Source organism: Diceros bicornis, chromosome 3 (assembly GCF_020826845.1).
Source record: "Diceros bicornis minor isolate mBicDic1 chromosome 3, mDicBic1.mat.cur, whole genome shotgun sequence".
NCBI lineage: Eukaryota > Metazoa > Chordata > Mammalia > Perissodactyla > Rhinocerotidae > Diceros > Diceros bicornis.
In genome coordinates this window covers 96,975,827-96,997,853 of record NC_080742.1, presented here as the reverse complement: position 1 = coordinate 96,997,853, position 22,027 = coordinate 96,975,827, and the positions used below count along the sequence as shown (strand labels likewise).

The 22,027-nt window shown below is 41.8% G+C and overlaps 1 protein-coding gene across 7 annotated transcripts in view; it reads right to left on the bottom strand.

Annotated features, from left to right (window-relative positions):
* The window catches only part of NUB1 (negative regulator of ubiquitin like proteins 1), a 29,520-nt gene extending 8,186 nt beyond the window's left edge, over positions 1 to 21,334 (bottom strand). Inside the window, exons 1-11 of one of the 7 annotated variants that reach the window (XM_058533468.1) lie at positions 21,147 to 21,163; positions 19,566 to 19,807; positions 18,728 to 18,845; positions 16,142 to 16,309; positions 14,306 to 14,364; positions 13,229 to 13,299; positions 10,124 to 10,306; positions 9,850 to 9,941; positions 7,529 to 7,635; positions 2,105 to 2,291; positions 822 to 929 (exon numbers count right to left, since the gene is read on the bottom strand). In XM_058533468.1, the coding sequence (XP_058389451.1) occupies positions 822 to 929; positions 2,105 to 2,291; positions 7,529 to 7,635; positions 9,850 to 9,941; positions 10,124 to 10,306; positions 13,229 to 13,299; positions 14,306 to 14,364; positions 16,142 to 16,309; positions 18,728 to 18,845; positions 19,566 to 19,582 (1,110 nt within the window). In that variant the 5' untranslated portion in view covers positions 19,583 to 19,807; positions 21,147 to 21,163. Of the gene's footprint in view, positions 1 to 821; positions 930 to 2,104; positions 2,292 to 7,528; positions 7,636 to 9,849; positions 9,942 to 10,123; positions 10,307 to 13,228; positions 13,300 to 14,305; positions 14,365 to 16,141; positions 16,310 to 18,727; positions 18,846 to 19,561; positions 20,140 to 21,035; positions 21,086 to 21,127; positions 21,164 to 21,246 lie in introns of those variants that run through there. The other 6 variants (XM_058533483.1, XM_058533507.1, XM_058533490.1 and 3 more) reach the window with 6 other exon arrangements.
* Positions 21,335 to 22,027: the final 693 nt, after the last annotated feature.

The following is a 22,027-nucleotide window of genomic DNA, read 5'->3' as shown; positions in this document are numbered from 1 at the left end:
CTCACATAACTTATATGTAATATAACATGAGAAAATAGGCTGAGGGGCCAGCCCTGTGGCGTAGCGGTTAAGTGTGAGTGCTGCGCTGCTGGTGGCCCAGGTTTGGATCCCGGGCGCGCACCAATGCACCACATGTCAGGCCATGTTGTAGCGGCGTCCCACATAAAGTGGAGGAAGATGGGCACGGATGTTAGCCCAGGGCCAGTCTTCCTCAGCAAAAAGAGGAGGATTAGCATGGATGTTAGCTCAGGGCTGATCTTCCTCACAAAAAAAGAAAAAAGAAAATAGGCTGAGTATTGTGGGAGGGGCTAGTATCCATGATCTCCTCCATTTTTGTAATAAAATCCCCTAAATTTGAGCTGTGCTAATGGCATTTCTCACCCTCCCTTGAGCTGGGTGTAGCCAGGTGGTTGTATATGCCAATGGCATGCAGAAGTGACAGGGGCAACTTCTGGGTCACCTCTCTAGAGGCTTACACTGGACTCTCTTGCCCCCTCTGCTGGCTGGAAGAGGCACTAACAGGCGCCACCTTGGCTGCCACACCAGCTGCTCCACTGCCCTGGCCCACTCACCTCCAGATGACTAGATGAGGGACAGAGAAACTTCTGGCTAATTAAATTTCACTGCCTTTTTGAGCATCTTACCTGTAACCCTAACAAACACAAATATGTTTATGGTATATATGAAGCAGAGGGAATGGGAGAGAGATGCATATTCCTCACAAGTCACTAACTACTGAGTTTATAAAATACTTAATTTCTGAGGATTAAAAAAAAATGTAGGTGAAAATGGTTACAACTTTGGAGTATTCATTTTCTTACCTTATTGAGATATTCAAAAGCCTCTTCACCATTTCCACTGAGATAATTTCGGATACCTTGAAGCAAGTAAAGTCTTAAAAACAATATCTTCTCTTTTCCACAATTTCCCTAAAAGTATTGAGGGAAAAAAGGGATAAAACTGTCTTATTTCTATTTACAGGTCTTTTTTTTTTTTTTTTTTTTTTTTTTGGTGAGGAAGATCAGCCCTGAGCTAACATCTGTGCCATTCATCCTCTATTTTGTATGTGGGTCCCCACCACAGCATGGCTTCATGAGTGGTGTAGGTCCGCACCTTGGATCCAAACCCATGAACCCAGGCCGCCGAAGCGGAGCACTCTGAAGTTAACCACTATGCCCCTGGGCCGGCCCCTAATTACCAGTCTTTAATACTCATATTTGTAATTCCCTTTGTCTCCCCAAGGGCAAAATGGCATTACTAAAATGTTTATATCTTCAGTATTGCTGATGGCAAAAGTAAAGATCTCAGGGTACAATGACATCCCCATCCCACACAGAAGAAAGTGTCAGAACACCTGTCTCCAGACACCCAGGACAGTGGCCGTTTTGGTCAGTAGGGAAGTATGCAAAAGCACAAACCAGCAATATCGTATGTTGCTTTGCAATTCCCACACAGAATTCTGATGACTTGTGGAAACCACCTTAGAAAAATCCTTATTCAGGGGCCGGCCCCGTGGTGTAGTGGTTAAGTGCGTGCGCTCTGCTGCTGGCGGCACAGGTTCGGATCCCTGACGCTCACTGATACACTGCTTGTCAGGCCATGCTGTGGCGGCGCCCCACATAAAGTGGAGGAAGATGGGCACGGATGTTAGCTCAGGGCCAGTCTTCCTCAGCAAAAAGAGGAGGACTGACATGGATGTTAGCTCAGGGCTGATCTTCCACACACACACAAAAAAGAAAAATCCTTATTCAAACCACAGCTCTTGAGCTGTGACTCACTCACATAAACTGTTACTGTTCACAATGTCTACTCTCTGCATTTAAATAGTTCATTAGCCTCTACTGAACACAGTTATCAGCTCGCTCGGTCAGAGTGATCGTGGGTTTCTATGACTAGAAAACCGTGTTCCTCTGGACACACCAAAGTAACAGCCCAACTTATAAAACATTTAACAATCCTGTTAAAATATAGCTTAAAAAGAGCAGACTGCATACTACTATCAAAAAAAATCAACTTTTGGCAGCAGTCTAAATACCTTAATAGGAATAAACTCAAATTCTAGAAATGGGCTCAATAATACATAAAACAAATTACAGTAACATACTTTTATGTGGACCAGTCTCTGATGATTTTCTCCATAACAATTTTTAAAGCATTTCTGAGCCAAGTTTAATTTTTTTTCTGCATCGTCAAGGCATTCCAGTTGTCCCAAGCGGAAGTAACACCACACGATATCCAGCTGGAGCACTGCATAGTTATCTACCGTATCCAGTAGTTCTGGGCAACACTCACTGAGAGAGAGAAAGGAAATGACATTACTGAAAAGTAGCATTAAAAACCTTTTTGTGAATTACTGGAATTCTTTTCCAGTTTTTGGTATATTTCCAAAGACTGACTGCTCTAAAACAGAGATCCCAATGTTTATGAAGGGAGCTATATTTATAATCGGAATCCTTCCAATGGGGAAAAAAAGCAGTTAGGGCTCAGGAATAGCAGCTTAACACTATTTGCCCCGGGACTCAAACACACACATAGACACCCCTGCTATGTTGGGAGAGAAGCTTGGGAGAAGTAGAAATTGGGGCCACTGTGTCAGAACCCCTGGGCAAACATGGGGAGACCATGCTTTAAAGCAGTGGTTTCCAACCTTGACTGCAAATTAGAATCACCTGGATGTGAGGACTTTTTCTTTTTTCCTGTTTTTTATTTATTTATTTTTTTTTTAGCAGAAATACTGATGCTGGGATCCATCTAGATCAACTATAACAGAAACTCCTGAAAGTGGGCCCTGGACATTGTAGTTCTAAAACCTCCCTAGGTGATTTTAATGTACAGCCAAAGTTTAGAACCAATGCTTTAAAGACACACCAAAAACAAATCACTACTAACTACAAATGCCTCAAATGATGACTCCGACAAGGCATTCATGTCCAGTTACATTCAAGCAGGGAAGAAAACAATCCAGAAAATGGCAGACTCTAAATGCCTAGCTGATCTGGGGGCCCAGGTGCATGCTAAATGCTACTTTGTAGCTGTGGCAGCAGGCTGAACTCCAGTCCAGAGAAAGGGAAAGACAGACAAGGTAATGGCATGTTGACAAAAATGAATATCAAGATTATTTATTTTGATTTTAAATTGTGATCATGTTAGAAATTCATAATGCAAATATAGATCTCAAGTTTGAACTCTCTCTTCAATAAGCAAGGAGAACATTTGGAACCATGCATTTATACATTAACAAACTTTAAAGGTCTTATCTGTTTGTTTTCATTGGTACTCTACGAAAAATAAGACTGCTCCTGTATAAAACTATCAAATCTACATGCCCTCAAGCTTCCCATCTTGCCCATCAAAAAATGCTCGGAAAAAGGGGAAAAAACAAGAAATCTAATTTGGTCATGTACACCGTAAAGCAGCAGTCTCCTAACTGGAGTGCCTGCACTGCAAGGTCTGTATGAGACGATCCACGGGGCACAAGAAAATACACCAGAGAAGGACTTGCATATTTATTTGTTGTCCCTTTCAACATTTCTATTCTTTGTGACTGTTTTATGACATATACACGATATTTTACACACAGGTGCATGACTGGGTGGGAGCACCTTCTCTGAATCTTCTGCTCAGCCTGAGAACTTGACTTCGAGGAAAGAGGAAGAAGCTTGTGGTCTGATCTTACCCTCAAGGTGAGATTACTGATCTATCGCTAGACACCTTCTGTTTCTGTGAGAAGAGCACCCTGCCATCCACAGGAAAGCAGTGCACGTTTGCCACCCTCTTCTGGGTCTTACATGTGTGAACAGGCTCGTTCATGTTGAATGAGCATCGAGAGCAAGGCCAGACACTGCCTCATTTCAGTAAAAACTAAAATCGTGTGTGCAAGTTTGACCCAGAATTGAGTATTTGTGCAGACAAAAACAACAAGCAAGTACAGGTCTCATACTCAAGAAGTACATTTCATTTAGTTTCAAAAATAACACTTTTTATTCATATACAGGTCTATAAAAGAGATTACAAAATCAACACTTGTATATAATAATTTGAAACTATTAGGCCTATATTTGAACCTTATGTCACTCAGAAAAAAAGGTTTTTTAAAGCCTTTTATAAAATTGTCTTGAAGTATATTTTTATTAATAGTGCTTTGGTTTATAGTTTTAGTAGCTTTAATATTCAACAGCCAATAAATTTTCATGGTAACAACATTAATTAATGTACAACATTTATTTAAATAAAATCTACTGAGCCTAGCCTTAGAAAAATTAAATCCCATTTGGGCTTGTCAGTTTACACAAATTTATTATATTTGCCTTATGAGTTTTAAATTTTTATGTAAAATAAAGATATTAATTTCAAGAAAGGTAAACTAAAGGATTTACTTTTTTTTTTTAAAGAAAGGTTGGCTAAAAAGTCATTTTCAGTTTTATTACTGGCTCTAAAGAATTGGATTATAGTGTGCCTGGTGTCATTTTTTCCACATTTCTTGTAGTTGGGGTTCATTAAGGTTCTTGTATCTAGGGGCTTCTAGTTTTCATCAAACTGGGAACCCTTTTGGCCATTACTTCTGCAGGTATGTTTTCTGTCCCACCTGCCTCTTTCAGGGGCTCCAGTGACACTCTTATTAGGCCGTCTGAGGTTGTCCCGCAGCTTGTGGATGTTCTGCTCATTTCTGGGGGGTCTTTTCTGTTTCATGCTGGATCGTTTCTATTGCTTTCTCTTCACATTTACTAATCTCTCCTCTGCTGAGTCTAATCTGCGGCTAATCCCACTCACCCAATGTGCTTCTCACCTTGGACACTGTATTTTTCATCTCTTCAATTCCAATGGAGTCTTTTGTGTATTTTCCATGTCATCCTTCCTCTACCTTCTTGAATATATGGAATATGGTTATAATAACTGTTTGAATGTCCTTGTCTACTAATTCTATCTTCTGTGTCACTTCTGGATCTGTTTCTATTGACTGATTTTTCTCCTCATTATGGGTTGTATTTTCTTGCTTCTTTGCATGCCTGTTAGTTTTTAATTGGATGTTGGATATTTTTGTATTGCTATAAATACTACTGAGCTCTGGGAGGCAGTTAAAAATAAGTTACTTGAAAACAGCGTGATCCTTTTAAAGCTTACCTTTAAGCTTCGTTAGGTGGAAGCAGAGCAGCCTTTAGGGCTAATTTTGCCCTACTAATGAGGAAATACCCTTCTGAATTCTCTATCTGATGCCCTGTGATCACCAAGGTTTCCACTCTGGCTGGTGGGAACACAAATTATTCTTGGCCCCCTGGGAACTCTGAAGATTGTTCTGTTTCTCTCAGGTGGTGCTTTCTCCAGCAGTGGGTGGTTTCCTCACATGCCTGTGCTGATGGTCACTCAGCAGAGGACTCAAAGGGGACCCTCTGAAGCTCTCGAACGTCCTCGCTAGGGCAGCTCTCTCCTCTCACCACTTCGGCCTCCCTGGATTCCTATCTTTGTCTCTTCAACTCAGGGGAGACCAGGAGGCTCAGCCTGGGTTTCTCCTCCCTGCACTGCAGCCTGGAAACCTCTCCAGGCAGTGAGCTGAAGCAATCACAGGGTCCTCGCATTTGTTTCCCCACCTCACAGGAAACTGTCCTGCATTGCCAGATAAGCAATATTTTCATACATTTTGCCCAATTTTTCAGTTGTTTCAGGTAAGAGGGTAAATCCAGTCCTTGTTACTCCACCTTGGCCAAAAGCAGAACTCCTATTTTCAGTTTTAAAAAACTACTCCTGGTCATACTCTATACCATAGCCCACGACGTGTAACAGAAAGTTGTGACTGAACTTTTAGCCACTTGGAGAAGGTAGAAAAACATCAAGTGGGAAAGGAAACAGAAGCACTGAAGTGTCTTCCACCTCCATTACCAATCGCATTAGAGCCGATACTCTTCTGAAGAGAGGGAACTCACACAAAAATTATGCAACTAAGTTGGCCTGAACACACAGAAGCTCAAAAAAAACGTCATTCACTACTTAAAAAGGTACTGACAATTATTATTAGGTTATTATATCTACTACTTACTGAACCTGTTAACATACTGTGAACTGAAGATATAGTTCTTTTTATTTAGGGATTCCCTGAGACCTGAAAATGATATCAAGGATTTGTTCAGAGTAAAAAGATTGAGAAAGGCTCATACACATGAATCAAGATAACCATGTCTTGATAACTGCTGATTCTGGATCATAAGTATAAGGAAATTCATTATATTAGTCTCTATCTTTACATATGTTTGAGTTTTCCATACATAACAAGTTAGAAACAATTATGAAGGGAATGAAAAATTTACCTGAATTTTAAGGACCTAACGCACAGCCTGCACTGTCTGCAGCAGAAGAGAATGAAACCAACACTCAGAAAGGAGCAGAAACAGAGGCAGAGTAAGAAAACCCGAGAGGCACCAAGTCGTTGTTCTAATTACTTCCAGCTTTGCCCCTCCTCCCAAATATTCGAGACAATAAATCTCACTTTTTGATTACGTTAGTTTGTTTAGTTAAAATCCAAGGGTGCTGCCAATACAGTCTGCAAACTATCAACATTTGTATTTATCTTCTTGAAGTGTACCTCAAGAATTTACCAAAATGGGAAAAAAAAAAATTGCACTTGTTATGTTTTCACACATTAAGTCTATTTTTCAAATATTTCATTTGCCTGGATTACAGTCTCCCAGTACCATTTCCCATGAAGAGGAACCAGGAGTCCTTGGGAAATGGCTGACTGCTGGTCTGGGGCAGGAAATGTCCAAGATGAGTCTGGAACACCTTTGGGCACCAGAGACCAAGGACCACCAGGATTAGGTCAAAAGGACGCAGGACCTGCCTGCTGGCCAAAGACTGCCATTTAAGCACTGAGTTTGAAGCATGTCAAATGCGTTAAAATCCATGAGTTCATACCGATACTTAAAAAAAAAAAAAAAAAAAAGGAGAAGGAAACTTTATTGATGACATCATCTTGGGAGGATGGCAGGGAAGCAATTCATTTATTCTGAAAACAAGAAAATAAGGAGAAAGAACCAGGCATTTTATTCTATCTTTCTGTACAAACGGTACCTCAGTATAAACAAATAGCTGATGAGGAAAAATGTTTCTTTTCAAAAGAATTTCAGCTATAAATGCAGAGGGAATAATAAAGTATCACCATTTTGTAGCCACTAATGAAACAATGGATTTGGGGAATGATTAGCAACATCTACCCCAAAACCATCAGGTGAAAAGCTGATGGGGACTGCATGATGGAAAGTTCAGGCTGACAACACATCACAAAAAACAGACGTGATATTTTACATGCTTGTAAAAAAATAAGTGCATGTTTATAAAATTCTTTACACGGAAGAGAGCTCAATTAGAAATATGAAGGGAAGAAACAATTCACAAATCGGTCTACGCCATAACTACTCTTCTACATTAACCATCTTGAGTGAAAACCTGAAGTCTGAAGCATATGGGGATTGAGGGGTGTTGTGTATAATCTGGGCCATCTTCCTTAAAACTGGTATTCACCAAGTACAAAAGTGCCTACCAGAAATATCTGTCAGCGTCCAACAGACATGGCAAGGCTATTCCATATTCTTTTCTTTTCAGGAAAGCTCTGCCCTTCTCATGATATCCCATAGCTAACACAAGGGCCTAGGAAAAAATAAGAATTTAAAAAAACATCACTACAAACTATAATAAATTATATTAAAAGCATATTAAGTCTAAAGAAATCAAATAAAGTTAAAAAAAAAAGAAAGAAAAAGATCACAACTAAATCTAAAAGCCAAAATTGAGAATATAATTAAAGCTTTATTTCATTTAAACACTGGAACCAAGCACTCTATTTATTTAATGTGGCTGCTATGGTCATAACCAACTCCTGCCCCTCTGTTTTTGTCAATCTGTTTTAGCATCTGCTGATCTGGATCTATTTCTAGTATTCTGTAAGACTAAACATATGGGGGAAAAAAAAAAAAAAAAGCAGCCAGGGGGCTGGCCCTGTTGCCTAGTGGTTAACTTCACGTGCTCCTCTTCTGGCAGCCCGGGGTTCGCAGGTTCGGATCCTAGGCGTGGACCTACGCACCGCTCATCAAGCCACACTAGCCACACTGTGGCAGGCGTCCCACATAAAGTAGAGGAAGATGGGCACAGATGTTAGCCCAGGGCCAATCTTCCTCAGCAAAAAAGCGGAAGATTGGCAACAGGTGTTAGCTCAGGGCTAATCTTCCTCACACACACACACACACACACACACACACACACACACACACACACACAAGTAGCCAGTAATGCTTGTATCCTTTGTATTCTTTTTAAAAAGAGCATTCATTTTACTTTCTGTTCTTAATCAAGTTTTTTCTAAACTATCTGTCAATTCTAGTATTCCCAAAATAATTTTTTTTTATTTTTTTTTTATTTTTATTTTTATTTTTTATTTATTTATTTTTTTTTTGTGAGGAGATCAGCCCTGTGCTAACATCCGCCAATCCTCCTCTTTTTTTGCTGAGGAAGACGGCCCTGGGCTAACATCTGTGCCCATCTTCCTCCACTTTATATGGGACACCGCCACAGCATGGCTTGCCAAGCAGTGCGTCGGTGCGCGCCCGGGATCCGAACCAGCGAACCCCGGGCCGCCACAGCGGAGCGCGCGCACCTAACCGCTTGCGCCACCGGGCCGGCCCCCCAAAATAATTTTTAAAAAATGATCCAAAATTTTTTTTAAGTTCATTAATATTTTTAGATTTGAATTTTTATGTAATTCAATCTTGTAAAGTTATTCCAAAAAGATCTGGACGTCATCATTTAATATAAGAGAGCAGCAGGCAAAGAATCACCAACATTTAAAAAAAACAATCATCAACCCACTGCTAGCTACAAAATTCTCTTATTAAAACTTAACTTTAATCTTTCATTTTATTTATTCATTCATTCATTCATTCATTCATTCATTTAGTGAGGAGGACTAGCCCTGAGCTAACATCTGATGCAATCCTCCCCTTTTTTTCTTGAGGAAGACTGGCCCTGGCCTAACATCTGTGCCCATCTTCCTCTACTTTATATGGGACGCTGCTACAGCATGGCTTGACAAGCGGTGAGTTGGTACGCACCCGGGATCCGAGCCTGTGAACCCTCGGACTGCCGCAGCAGAGCACGCGCACTTAACCGCTGTGCCACCAGGCCAGCCCCTAATCCTTCATTTTAAATAGAATAATTCATATAGTGAAACCTACTCAAAACTGACCTTTAAAGACAGAAAAATTAAAATTAACTTGACCCACAGTCATTAGAGCTTTTCATTACAAGAAGCTACTGGACTCCAGCCCAGAGACTGATCTCAGGGTCCAAGATGTAAAGTGCTGCTATAGAGACCCCCTTGGATATACTCAAAGGTAAAACCATCTCCTACCTATTCCAAATTCTAGAACAGGGAGAGGGGGAATGTGGAGCCAGGGGAGAGAGAGCAGAAGCACCTGTCATCCTTTTCCCAAACTACATGGTTCCCCCAGCCCGTGTTCTGATCCATCTTTAGGGGATATGGCCCTCTAGCAAAATAAACCACACCAAACAACCACTGTCACAGGAAGCCACTTATGCTGAACGCAGTGCGTCACGTAACTCAGGAATGTTTAGAGTCACTGCCTCAGGGCACGAGATCATGACATTTTGTACCATGGCACTGAAATCACCGGGTGAGCCCACTGTATGCAACTGCTCATTGTGTGGCTACACTCTCTGTTTATAAGCTGGAGACAGAAAACTGTTACTAATCCTTTACAACATTCCAAGATAGAATAACTAGAAAACCACCACCTCTGTTCTGACAGGAAATCAAAGAACAAGCCATAAATCTCTTACAGTACTTACTTTTCTTTCCGATGGAGGAATTCTGATTGATCTGCCCGTCTGGTTTGCTATGTCTAAGTACGGTGTGGTTTCTGGATCCACCACCATCTCAGCTGCAACAAAACCAAAAGAAACTCTATTAATTCAATGTCAAAAAGCAGTGATGGTGACATAAAAAATGTTAGACGGCTGGGGAAGGAAAAGCCAATGAGATATGTGATACCCTCCACAATGGCATGATTCGCTGCTACCTTTAAGACCTTAACTGAGGTGAAAAACCCAAAGCTCTGTGTACCTCTCTCTGCCAAGATCTCCAGTCCTCTCTTAGTCCTCTCAATTTTTTTTTCTTTTAGTTTGGCTTCATTTTGCTCTTCTTCTTCAACCTGGACGTTTTTTCTCATATCCTCTTCAGGCTGTTGTAGTTCGAGCACCATAGCTTTTACATTGTGTGTCACTCCTTGGTCCTTAAGTGTTTCCCCTGTAAAAATCAGAAATGCATATTACAAAAAGAGCTATTAAATTTACTGTGTAATAGTCCATTCTCTATGTTAAATGGAACTCTTAAACCTGCATTAGCACTTGCAAATTACCATGCCACATAATTGGTAAGAATACATTTAAACCTACTTGTGTAACTCTGTTACTGTTGAGAAGTAGATAAAATCAGCCAGTGGAAATAGAGCTGACTATGTTTATCTTTTCCAATTTTCTTTATTCTCATCAAAAGATCAAATCGAAGCAATAAATATTTGAGAATCTACTACAGGGAGAGCACTGTGCTAGGCAATATAAAAGGAAAATGAGAAAGCACAATACATGAATTTTCCTACCCTCTAGTTGGAGAAATAATAAACCCAATTCACAGCAATGGACGAGAAGCCACAGTGTAGCAGGACGCTGTGAGAGGTAATTTACTGTAGCAGTTCAAAGCAAGGACCTTGGGATCTATCTCTTTTTAACTCTGTGGGCGTGAGTAAACTACTTATTTTCTAGGACCCAGTTTCCTCAAACATAAAACAGAAATAAAGATCAGGGCAGAAATCAGTGAAACAGAATGAAAGAGAATATTAACAAAATCAAAAGCTGGCTCTATGACAAAATTAATCAAATATACAAACCTAACAAAAATTAAGTCAAAGATGCAAATAGACAACAACCAAAATGAAAAAGGGTAAAAACAGATGCAAATAGATTTTAAAATAACAAAACAGTATTAACTATAAACATACAAATTTGAACACATTTCTGGAAAACTCTAGTTGGATATATATATATATATTTTTTTTTTCTTTGAGAAACCTGACGATCATTCTAACATTTATATAGAAAAATAAAGATCCACTGATGGCCAAGTCACCTAGTAAAGAAGAGCCAAGAGAGAGACTCATCTTACTTGATTTTAAAACTACAGCAAAACCACAGTAATAAAAAAAACTCTATGGGTGAAGGGAGTCAAAAGGTACAAACTTTCAGTTATAAAATAAGTCCTGGGCATGTTATACAGAGCATGGTGACTATACAGTCATGTGTCACTTAATGATGAGGATACATTCTGAGAACAGAGTCATTAGGCAATTTTGTCATTGTGTGAACATCACAGAGTGTGCTTACACAAACCTAGATGGTATAGCCTACTACACACCTAGGTTACATGGTTCTAATCTTATGGGTCCACCGTCGTATATGCAGTCCGGTGTTGACTGAAACATCGATTGAAATGTCGTTATGCAGTGCTTGACTGTAGTGAATAATACTGTATCGTATATTTGAACATTGCTAAGAAAGCAGACCTTAAAAGTTCTCATTCCAAGAAAAAGAACAATTCTGTAACTATGTATGGTGATGGATGTTAACTAGACTTATTGTGGTGATTACTTCGCAATAGACACAAATATTGAATCATTATGTTGTACACCTGAAACTAATATAATATGTCAATTATATCTCAATTAAAAAAACAAAACTCTATGGTTCTGGCCCAAGAAAAAAACCTACAGGTAAATGGGAAGAATACATATATAAAGGGGGCACCAAAAAGCAGTGTGGAAAGAGCAAGTTTAGTAGAGATACTGGAAGAAAAATAAAGCTGGATCCTTATATATAAAGGGGACTCCGGACAGATTAAAGACCTCATACAGATTAAATTAGAAGAAGAAAACACAGAAGCCTATCCCTGCGGCCCTGGGGTTAGGGAAAGAACTTCTTAAAACACAAACAATAAGGTGAAAAATTGATGGATATGGTAATAACAAAATCAAGGATTTCTGCCCAATGAAGGATACCACAAACAGACTTAACAAGAGATGACAGACAGTGAAAAGACACCTATGTTAAAACAGACAATGGGAAATGGCTAGACGTGATGCTGGAAAGGAAGACTAGGGCTAGGCTGTGAAGGCAGCGTTACATTAAGCTAGGATGTGAACTTGATTCTCTAGGCCACCGGAACCTACTGGAAACTGTTAGACTACAGTGTTTGCCTGAACTGCTGTAATAGCTAACTGGTCTCCCAAGTCCTTTCACGCCTCCTTCAAATCCATTCCCCTAGTGCAGCCAAAGTGATCTTTAAAACACAGATATATTGTGTGTCACTCCCCAGCATCAATGGCTTCCCACTTAGGAGAAATACTCTAATACTGAATAAGGCTCACAGAGTCCAGGGTTTCTCAACAACAGCACTACTGACATTGTGGGCTGGAGAAATCTTTGTTGTGGGGGCTGTTCTGTGCCTTCTATGATGTTCAGCAGCATCCCTAGCTGCTAACCACTAAGTGACAGGAGCACAACTCCCCCCCACCGCCACCAAGTCACGACAACCAAAAATGTCTCCAGACATTGCCAAATGTCCCATGGATGGCAAAATCACCCCTGGCTGAGAACCACTGCCATAACCTTTACAATGTGGCCTCTGTGTGGCCCTCCATCCTTAAAAAGCGCTACCCTCCCCTCACTTTCTACACTCAGCCATACTGGACCTTTTTCAATTCCTCAAATTCACATTGTGGGGCTCCAGCATGAGTCGCTCTCAGTCTGGAACACTCCCCACAACAGCCTTCCCCACTATCCTCACTCAGCTTTAGCCCTTTTTCCTAGGGGAGAATTTACTAGAACCCCTATTTCACTCTCAGCACATCTACACTTCCATTCTGTAACATTTTATCAGACCTATAATGAGTGTCTTTCTTCCCCACTAGCACAGAGCAGACAAGATTTATTAGAAAAGCTGTTTTCTGCTTTATACTTTCATTTTAGTAAACCCTAAAATAATTGATTTTGGATTATATATGCAATAAAGCCACTAGAAATTTGTAAATAAAGGAAGAGTGAGAAAGAAACATGCAAAGCCATTATTTCTATATTAGCTTGATTTAAAAATTCTGCATACTTTGCCATAACATACCTAGTTGAAGTTGTTTCTTATTTATGAAAATTTTGATATAATTTTCTTGAAATCCAAAGGTTTTGGCTATTCTGTAAAATAAACCAATGAAAATTGTAGGTAATCAAATTTGTTACTGTCCATTAAATAGATTTTAATTATGATAGCTATTTTATACATTTTACTCAGAAATACTCAGTATTTCAATTTACTGACTCACACACATCACTTCACGACAAAGCTTACTAGATGGTTATTTAAACTGTAAGAGACAACATCCTTTTTTACACTGTTTTACTACTTGTTTCCTCATGAAGTGGAGACCACTGGTGTGGTACATCCAGGTGAACAGGAGGGCTCTAGCTGTACCTCAGGAGAAAATCCATTCTCTATACCTTCTGGTCTTCCTGGAGGAGCCCATAAAGGGCGCTGTTCCATATAACCTTCTACTCATGTGTGTTGAATGAATGACCCTTCCTGAATCCATCCCTAACAGCACTGATGTATACCAAAGAAGAAAATGAGAAAAATCAGCTTCAAAAACGTGGACTGGCTAGCCCTGGAGGTACTCAAAACACTTACCATTTAAAAATGTATAAGGGGATGAAATAACCAACCAGGTCTCAAAAGTTCGAATTTCACTAGTGTATGACAGGCAGGTATTCTTTCTTTTTACAGACGGGCCAACAGCCAGAAATCGGCTAAAACACTTCGCTGAACATCACAGCAAGTTATCAGTACACTAAGGAATAAAATTCAAAACTAATGATCTGGTGAACACCAGGCTGTCTCCTATTTATATCACTCATTCGTTGATTCAAACGTGTATCAAGTTCCTGTTAGGTGGTGGACAGGGAGTTCCCATCTGATCTCAAGTTACCCCAGGAAATGAAGAAGAGTGGTGCGAGTCTTGAGTTCTCACTTTGCCCTTAACTACCAGTGTGAGCCTGAATAAGTCTCAAAGCCTCAATTTTCCCTTCCATGAAATGAGGATACTAATACCTGCCCTCTCTCTCTCATAGGCTAGCCACGGAATATCACATGGGCCAATGTAAAAGGGCCGAGAGCACCTGGGGCAGCGGGCACACAGATACTTACAAAGACCTCAGTTCCCTGCCAGGGATGTTCAATCGGGTCTCCAACAGGTTTTTCCTACCCTATTTAAAAATAAGACAAATAAAATAAAATGTACTTGAATTTGACACTTTTTGGTGTTATGACCCTGTCTATAAAATCAGAAAGGTTGATATCAGATGATGTAAATACTTAGGTCTCTGGTTAAGGACTAAAACGATGCATGCCTAGTGAAGAAGCTATTGACCATAAGCTGACACATGCTGATACTGTAACCACGAAGTCCTCCAGGGGGCAGCAGTGCAGTACCACGTGCAGGGCTTCAGCTTCTGCTCCGAGGGGTTTGTCACAGTCTTTATTCAGTGCAGCTGGCCTATGCTACGCAAGGACCCAGCACACCACCTCCAGCACTGGGGCCACCTCAGTGTGCAACAGACATCCCCCTTCGCTGTACCCATTGAGCGGAGAGCAGCGAGACGTTTTTGGGGCCTCTTCACTCTCCACTGGCTGGGCTTAAGAGGAAAATGGAATCACTAGGAACACCTGTGAGACCAGGCAAATCTGCTCTGACTCCACACTCACTCACCCATCAGCTTTCTGATTGGTGGTCTGGTTTCCCAGGTACCTGCTACTAGCAAAGAGGAGTCCTGAATGTATCTACCGCCCTTTAAATTCATCAACTGGCATTCTGAGATCGATACATACGTAATTTCCTTTTTCTCATAAAGCTCTATTTTTCCTAGAAATTTTTAACAGCTTTATTGGGATATGATTTAATTTCATAAAGCTCACCTGTTTCAAGTATGAGAGTCAATGGATCTTAGCACATTCATAAAGTTATACAACCATTACCAAAGTCCAATTTCTGAACATTTTCATCACTCCCTCCAAAAAACACCATGTCCTGCACTCCCTCTTCCCTCCCCCTATCCCCCCAGCCCCAGGCACCCACTAATCTATCTTCTGTCTCTATGGATTTACCTATTCTAGATATTTCATATAAATGGAACCATACAATATGTGGCCTTTTGTGTCTGGCTTCTTTCATAATGTTTTTGAGGTTCATCCATGTTGTAGATGTATTAGTACTTCATTCCTTTTTACGGCTAAATAATATTCCATTGTATGGGTGTACTGCATTTGTTTATCCATTCATCTGTTGATGGACATTTGGGCTGTTTCCACCCTTTGGCTAGATAGAGTTCTTTTGTGAATAGAGAAGCTATAAACATTCATGTACAAGGTTTTGTGTAGACATAGTTTTCACTTTTCTTGGAGTAAACTGCTGGGTCCTATGGCAGCTGTGATACATATATATTTTCATTTCTTCTGAGAATAAGATTAACACTGATCAGTCCTCAGGACACCTTTGCGTGCCCTGCCTCAGTAACATTTCTGGACTTGAATTACTGAGGACATGGCCCTGACATGAGGGGGCCCCACCCAGGTCACTGTGGCCCTGCCTGAGCACTCAGGTGACCACCCTCTGACCTCCACCAGCATAGAAAAAGGCACGAATTCCTTTGGGAGGTGTCCTACTGCATGCCGTTTTAGAAAACCTGAAGTACTCTCTCATTCCCCATCATTTCTAAATGTTCATACAAACTCTAGAAAAGGCAAGAATGTGATGCCTAGCTTTGTAAAGTTTTGGAGGTCTAAGAGGGACAAATCTACCTTGTAAATATTCCAGTTTAAGAATCCATAAAATTAACTTTTAAGCTGATAATGTTCAACATGTAAAGTAACTTAAAAGAATTTTTACTTTGGAATGTAGCTTTAAGAAGAAATCATAATTTATTTGATCACATCACTAAGTTAACTAAGTATTAGTACCTATGTAAATTTGGGGCAATTACTCACTTTTTTCAGTCGTGCAGGTAAAAATACCTCAATTGTAGCAATTCCTGTCCTTTTATAATTTTCATTTCCTGTGCCACGCTCGATTGCTTTGCAACGTATTTCTTCCATTATCTTTTCTACTTCATTTTCACAACATTCTAGCTTGTCAGAGTACTTCTTAGCAAGATCCTATGAAGAAAAATCAGAAAACACAGATCAATGTAGTACCAACTCAAAAAAAAAGAGGGCAAAACACAGAACAGCACATGCAGGACTTTACAGCAGAAAACTCTGATGGGTGGTGGTCACCCCTGTTACAGTGAAATCCAGACAGCTCACCATCTTGAGAGGTACAGAGTGGGGAGAGGATCAAGGGAAAAATACAAATAAAAGATAGGAAAACAGACCCAACAGAAAAAGTGAAAATAACTGGGATTATTCTAGGTGGAAAAGAAAGGTGGGCTATGACTTATGTGACTATAATTTACAAAAAATTATTTTAAAGAATAGTGAACTGATCAACTACATTGGAGGGGAAAAAAAAAAAAACACTAAACATTCTAATTTTTCTAACTTGTGAGAACAAATCAGGTTAGACTTAACTTTCTTAATGGAAAATTCTGAATCACTGGTACTGGTTGTAAAATAATAATTGCTAGAATGACTCAGCAGAACTCAGGAAAATGCTATACTTACAATTATAGTTTATCATAAAGGATAAAAATGAACATCTCAATGAAGAGGTATACACTGTGGAATCTGGAAGGGTCCTGAGTATAGGAGCTTCTATCCCTGTGGAGCTGGGGTGCACCACCCTCCCAGCATGTGGATGTGTCTGCCAATCTGGAAGCTCCCTGAAACCCATCATTTCAGATGTTTATAGAGGTTCCATTTGATTAAATCATTGGCCAGTGGTGGTTAGCTCAAGCGCCAGCCCTCTCCCCTCTCCGGAGGTGGAAGGGTGGGGCTGAAAGTTCCAAGCTTCTAATAAAAGTTTGGTCTTTTTGGCGACCAGCCCCATTCGGAAGCCATTGCCAAGAGTTGCCTCATTAGAACAAAAGATGCTCCTATCACCCTGACCACTGGGGAAATTCCAAGGGTTTCCAAGAGCTCTGTGCCAGGAACTGGGGACAAAACCAAATAGCTTTCTTATTATGCCATACCTAGTTCTGAGCCAAGAGATTATAACAAGCAAATTCAGAAGAAAGGTTAGAAGGTGAGTTGCAAAAAATAAAAAGTGAGGCCTGTCAGGAACAGGAGACAGGAAAATTCTAAGACCCTGACACAGTTTGTCACCTCCCAAGTGCATCACTATGTCACAACACAGGACAATGTGATGCCCTCATGACAATCCTCAGTCCCTGATATATGTCACATCATTTATCTCAGGATACTCAGATTGAGAAAACAGAGAAGTACATGCTAGGATATTCCAATATAATACATGTCCATCAAAAATGACTAATGTTTCTCTGCTTAAAAAAGCAGGCAAACTTCAATTTCTAGAAATTTCACTTACTAAAATGCCATTTCTCATGATACTGTAAAAAACTGGGGCATAATTATTAGGAAAATATATTTTGGAAAAATGAACAAATAGCCACAGTGTAAAAAAGCTGGGGGAGGGGAGCAATCGTGTTATAGCAGACCATGCTAGCAAGGAGTACTGAGACCTGAGAGACACTCACCCTGAAGACAACACACTCACTTACTGGCCACACCAGTGGGTCAAAATTAGTTCCCAGATTAATAATTTTATGTAATGCTGTGAAGGTATTAAAAATAGTATATTCTTGAGAAATTAGATAACACTCTCATATGAATAAAATCTTACCAAACAAAAATAAACTTATAACTCCTAGTAAACAGTGGCTACCTGCTTATCACTAATGCTTTTTGTTTATGCCAAAAGCTTACATGGTTGTGCCCGGCAATTTCTGGTGACTGACTGTAGAACCTTATTTCCCAAGGAGACTTATAACACTGCTAATTACTTATGTCTTAAAACAAAAATACTGGGGCCAGCCCTGTGGTGTAGTGGTTAAGTTCGCGCTCCACTTTGGCAGCCCGGGGTACGCAGGTTTGAATCCTGGGCATGGACCCACGCACCACTCATCAAGCCACGCTGTGGTGGCATCCCACATACAAAATAGAGGAAGACTGGCACAGATGTTAGCTCAGGGCTAATCTTCCTCAGCAAAAAAAAAAGAAGACAGGCAACAGATGTTAGCTCAGGGCCCATTTTCCTCACACAAAAAAATATATATTAAAAAAAAAAAAAAAGATGGGCCGGCCCGGTGGCTTAGCAGTTAAGTGCGCGCGCTCTGCTACTGGCGGCCTGGGTTCAGATCCTGGGTGCGCACGGGCACGCACTGACGCACCGCTTCTCCGGCCATGCTGAGGCTGCGTCCCACATACAGCAACTAGAAGGATGTGCAACTATGACATAAACTATCTACTGGGGCTTTGGGGGAGAAAAAAAGGAGGAGGATTGGCAATAGATGTTAGCTCAGAGCCGGTCTTCCTCAGCAAAAAGAGGAGGATTAGCACGGATGTTAGCTCAGGGCTGATCTCCCTCACAAAAAAAAAAAAAGAAAAGAAAAATACCTTCAATGCCAAACCAACTTCTTTGTTTTCATCTGTATATGGAGGTTTCCAAAGTTGAATTCTGTCTTCCCTTAAAAACTTGGTCAATTTTGCTTGGAGATATTTCTTTTGAGCCATTCTTGAAAGCAAAACAGTACATCAATGATACCCCATCCCCCATTTCCAAGTGTTTTATAACTTACCTAACACATTGATGTGTCTTGTAGAGTAAGCAGAGCTCCCCTCCACTCCTCCCTCTCCAGTTTAATCTAAATTACTTTTAAATTAGGTTTTAACTACATCCAGACTTCTCTAACACATATATTTTTTATATATATTGAAATATATATTATATATTCAATTACATATTATGTATTACATAAAAATATGTATTTAGAGGTGCTAGTATGCAAGGTTTACTACACTTTTCTTTTTTGTCACCTGCTATTATTCTCTGATCTAAGAGAAAAGATTAAAAAAAGATGAATCCCTAAAGTAGTGAACTTTTATAAGCAACTCAACATAGAGCTTACAAATTCTCTTGTATTTTGGCTAGTTTATACGAAAGACGGTATGGTAGGTAAACATAAAGAAAAGCTGGCTTGAACTGCAAACAATCAATAACAAATATCCTCTATATGTGAATTTTTAAAATTATAAAGTTTTACAATACTAGAAAAGTTCTGCATGGTATTTTGTGACAACAGCACAACAGCTGATCTATGTATACTATTCAAATCTAACACTGGCTGGATCATCATTTACAGCTGAGAATACTCAGGCCCCAGGTTTGTAAAATGATTCGGCCAAGGTCACAAAATTAAGCAGCACCGTAACCAGCACTGGGACTTCTACCTACAACATTGGACTCTGCATTTTGTCGTGCAGTCCTTTGCTGCCTGTCTGTCCTGGGTATGTAACGACTCTCTCCCAAAGAATCACCCGCCAGCCACAGTTATCTCCTCATCTCTCACCAGCACAGCCATTCAAAGGGGCGGGTGAGGCTGCTAGAGATGTGAGACAGCCGACCAGGGCACTGCAGCCAAGACAAGCAGTAAGAAAAGCAACAAGTTATCAGCTCCTGAATGATGAAGACAAGTTCTAGAGGGTGAAAACATATATGAGGGTTACTATAACCTAGATAAGTAACTTTCTTTTTTCTAATCAGGGCCTGTATTCCACACCCCCCAAAACCGAATTCACCTGTTTTTAAAATCAGTTTTGATAACCGTATTCTACAAGTAAATATTTTAAAAGTTTAAATCTATTCTATATCAGTTTGGTGGCGAGGAAGACAGTAATTAGGATAAGGAGGAGAAAAGGCAAGAAGGAATAAACACTTCAAGGAGGGGGCTGTGTGCGTCCAAGTGACCCATGAAAGAACTCCACCTTTTCAAGCACTAACAAAAGCTTCTCACACAGAAAAGCATATTAGTACTTATATGGGGGGGGGGGGGGGCGAGGCGGGGGGGGGGGGGGTGGGAATCATTCCACCGACTGCTATTTGGAAGGCTGAGTGCACAGCCCTCTGTGAACCCACCCAAGCCACTACCTGACCAAAGGCTCAAAGAGCTCACAAACCTACTGTGCGTCCCTGCTCTACCCACAAAGTGAATCAACAGCTCGGAGGGTCTACACCACACAAGGCTTCATGTTTAAAAAAAAGATTAAACTGCTGTCTTGAAACTTACAAAGCTTCAGTTACAGACAACAGAATAAACGAGAATACATATTTTAAATCTAATCAAAAGGAAAAAGTTTAATAAATCAGTCTTCAATTTTAACTGGAGAACTGAAAGTTGCGTGCCATACAATGTCCTTTATTACAGCCAAAAAAGCGCAGAGATGTATGTCAACTACTTCTCAATAAAACAGGAAAAAAAATCTATTACTGCTCATAACTGAAAATGAAACGTTATAAACCACTGCTCTAAAAATTTCACTTTCACTTTTGTAACGAATCATCTACGCCACCTTTACCCAGAGCTTTTCAAACATATATATACAGGAATATATTCAAAATACATTCAATTTTCTGTTCGGCAGAGTAATAAAAGACGCTTGTACTAAAAAACAAGGGAAGGAGGTGAGAAATATAGAATCAGATGGCCAAAGAAAATCAACCGCGTTTCCTCATTAGCAAAGAAAATCTGGCTTTGATTGCAAATAAATCCCAAATGGCATATCTGGAATAACAGTGTTATGATTAAAGCTTTTCGTTTGGCTAATTAGGTTAATTTTAATATATACATATATTTCTGTCTCTCCCCCAAAACAATACTTAATCTTTTTTAAATACCCCACCTCCCCCGCCCAGCGCAGCGCGAACCTACGGCCCCGCGAACGGCCAGCGCGTCCCGAAGCCCCGGCCCGCCGCCTCCGGCCCCGGCCAAGGCTCCCCGCAAGACGCCCACCGCCCACCGCTGCGGCCACGCCCGACCCCGGCTGGGGAAGCGTTGGGGTCGCGCCAGGGACGGTGTCGCCGGGCGGCGTCGTGAGGCCCGCGTCGGCGACTGAACGCTCGGTCGCCGTCTCCTCACCTGCGCCAATGCCGCGCCCGCCTGTCGCGGCTCACCAAGTGCCCGGATGCGGCGGCCACCGTTTGTTTTCATTCCGGGTGAGGCTGGCCCCGCCCCCGCTGCTGCTGCACCGCCCTCACGCGACCGGGAACCAGGGTTGTGGGCGGGGCTAGGAGGGGGCGGGCCGCGGGCGGGGAGAAGGCGGAGTTGTGGGCAGGCGTGGGTGGGGCCAAGATGGAGCTGTGGGGGCGGTGGTCGGGCGGTGGGCGGTGCAGTGCTGGGGCGAGGACGGGGCGGGGCTGGCGAGGACCCCAGCCGGGGTCTGGGGGTGGACGGGGACGGGGCTGGGGAAGGACCCCGGCTAGGATCTGGGGGTGGAGGGGGGCGGGGCTGGGGAAGGACCCCCGGCTGGGGTCTGGGGGTGGACGGGGGCGGGGCTGGGGAAGGACCCCGGCTGGGGTTTGGGGAGAGGACCGGGCGGGGCTGGGAAAGGACCCCGGCTGGGGTCTGCGGAGAGGACAAGGCGGGTCTCGGGAAGGTCCCCGGCTGGGGTCTGGGGGAGGAGGGGGGGCGGGGCTGGGGAAGGACCCCGGCTAGGGTCTGGGGGTGGACGGGGGCCGGGGCTGGGGGAAGCACCCCGGCTGGGGTCTGGGGGTGGACGGGGGCCGGGGCTGGGGAAGGACCCCCGCCTGGGGTCTGGGGGTGGACGGGGGCCGGGGCTGGGGAAGGACCCCCGGCTGGGGTCTGGGGGTGGACGGGGGCCGGGGCTGGGGTAGGACCCCCGGCTGGGGTCTGGGGGTGG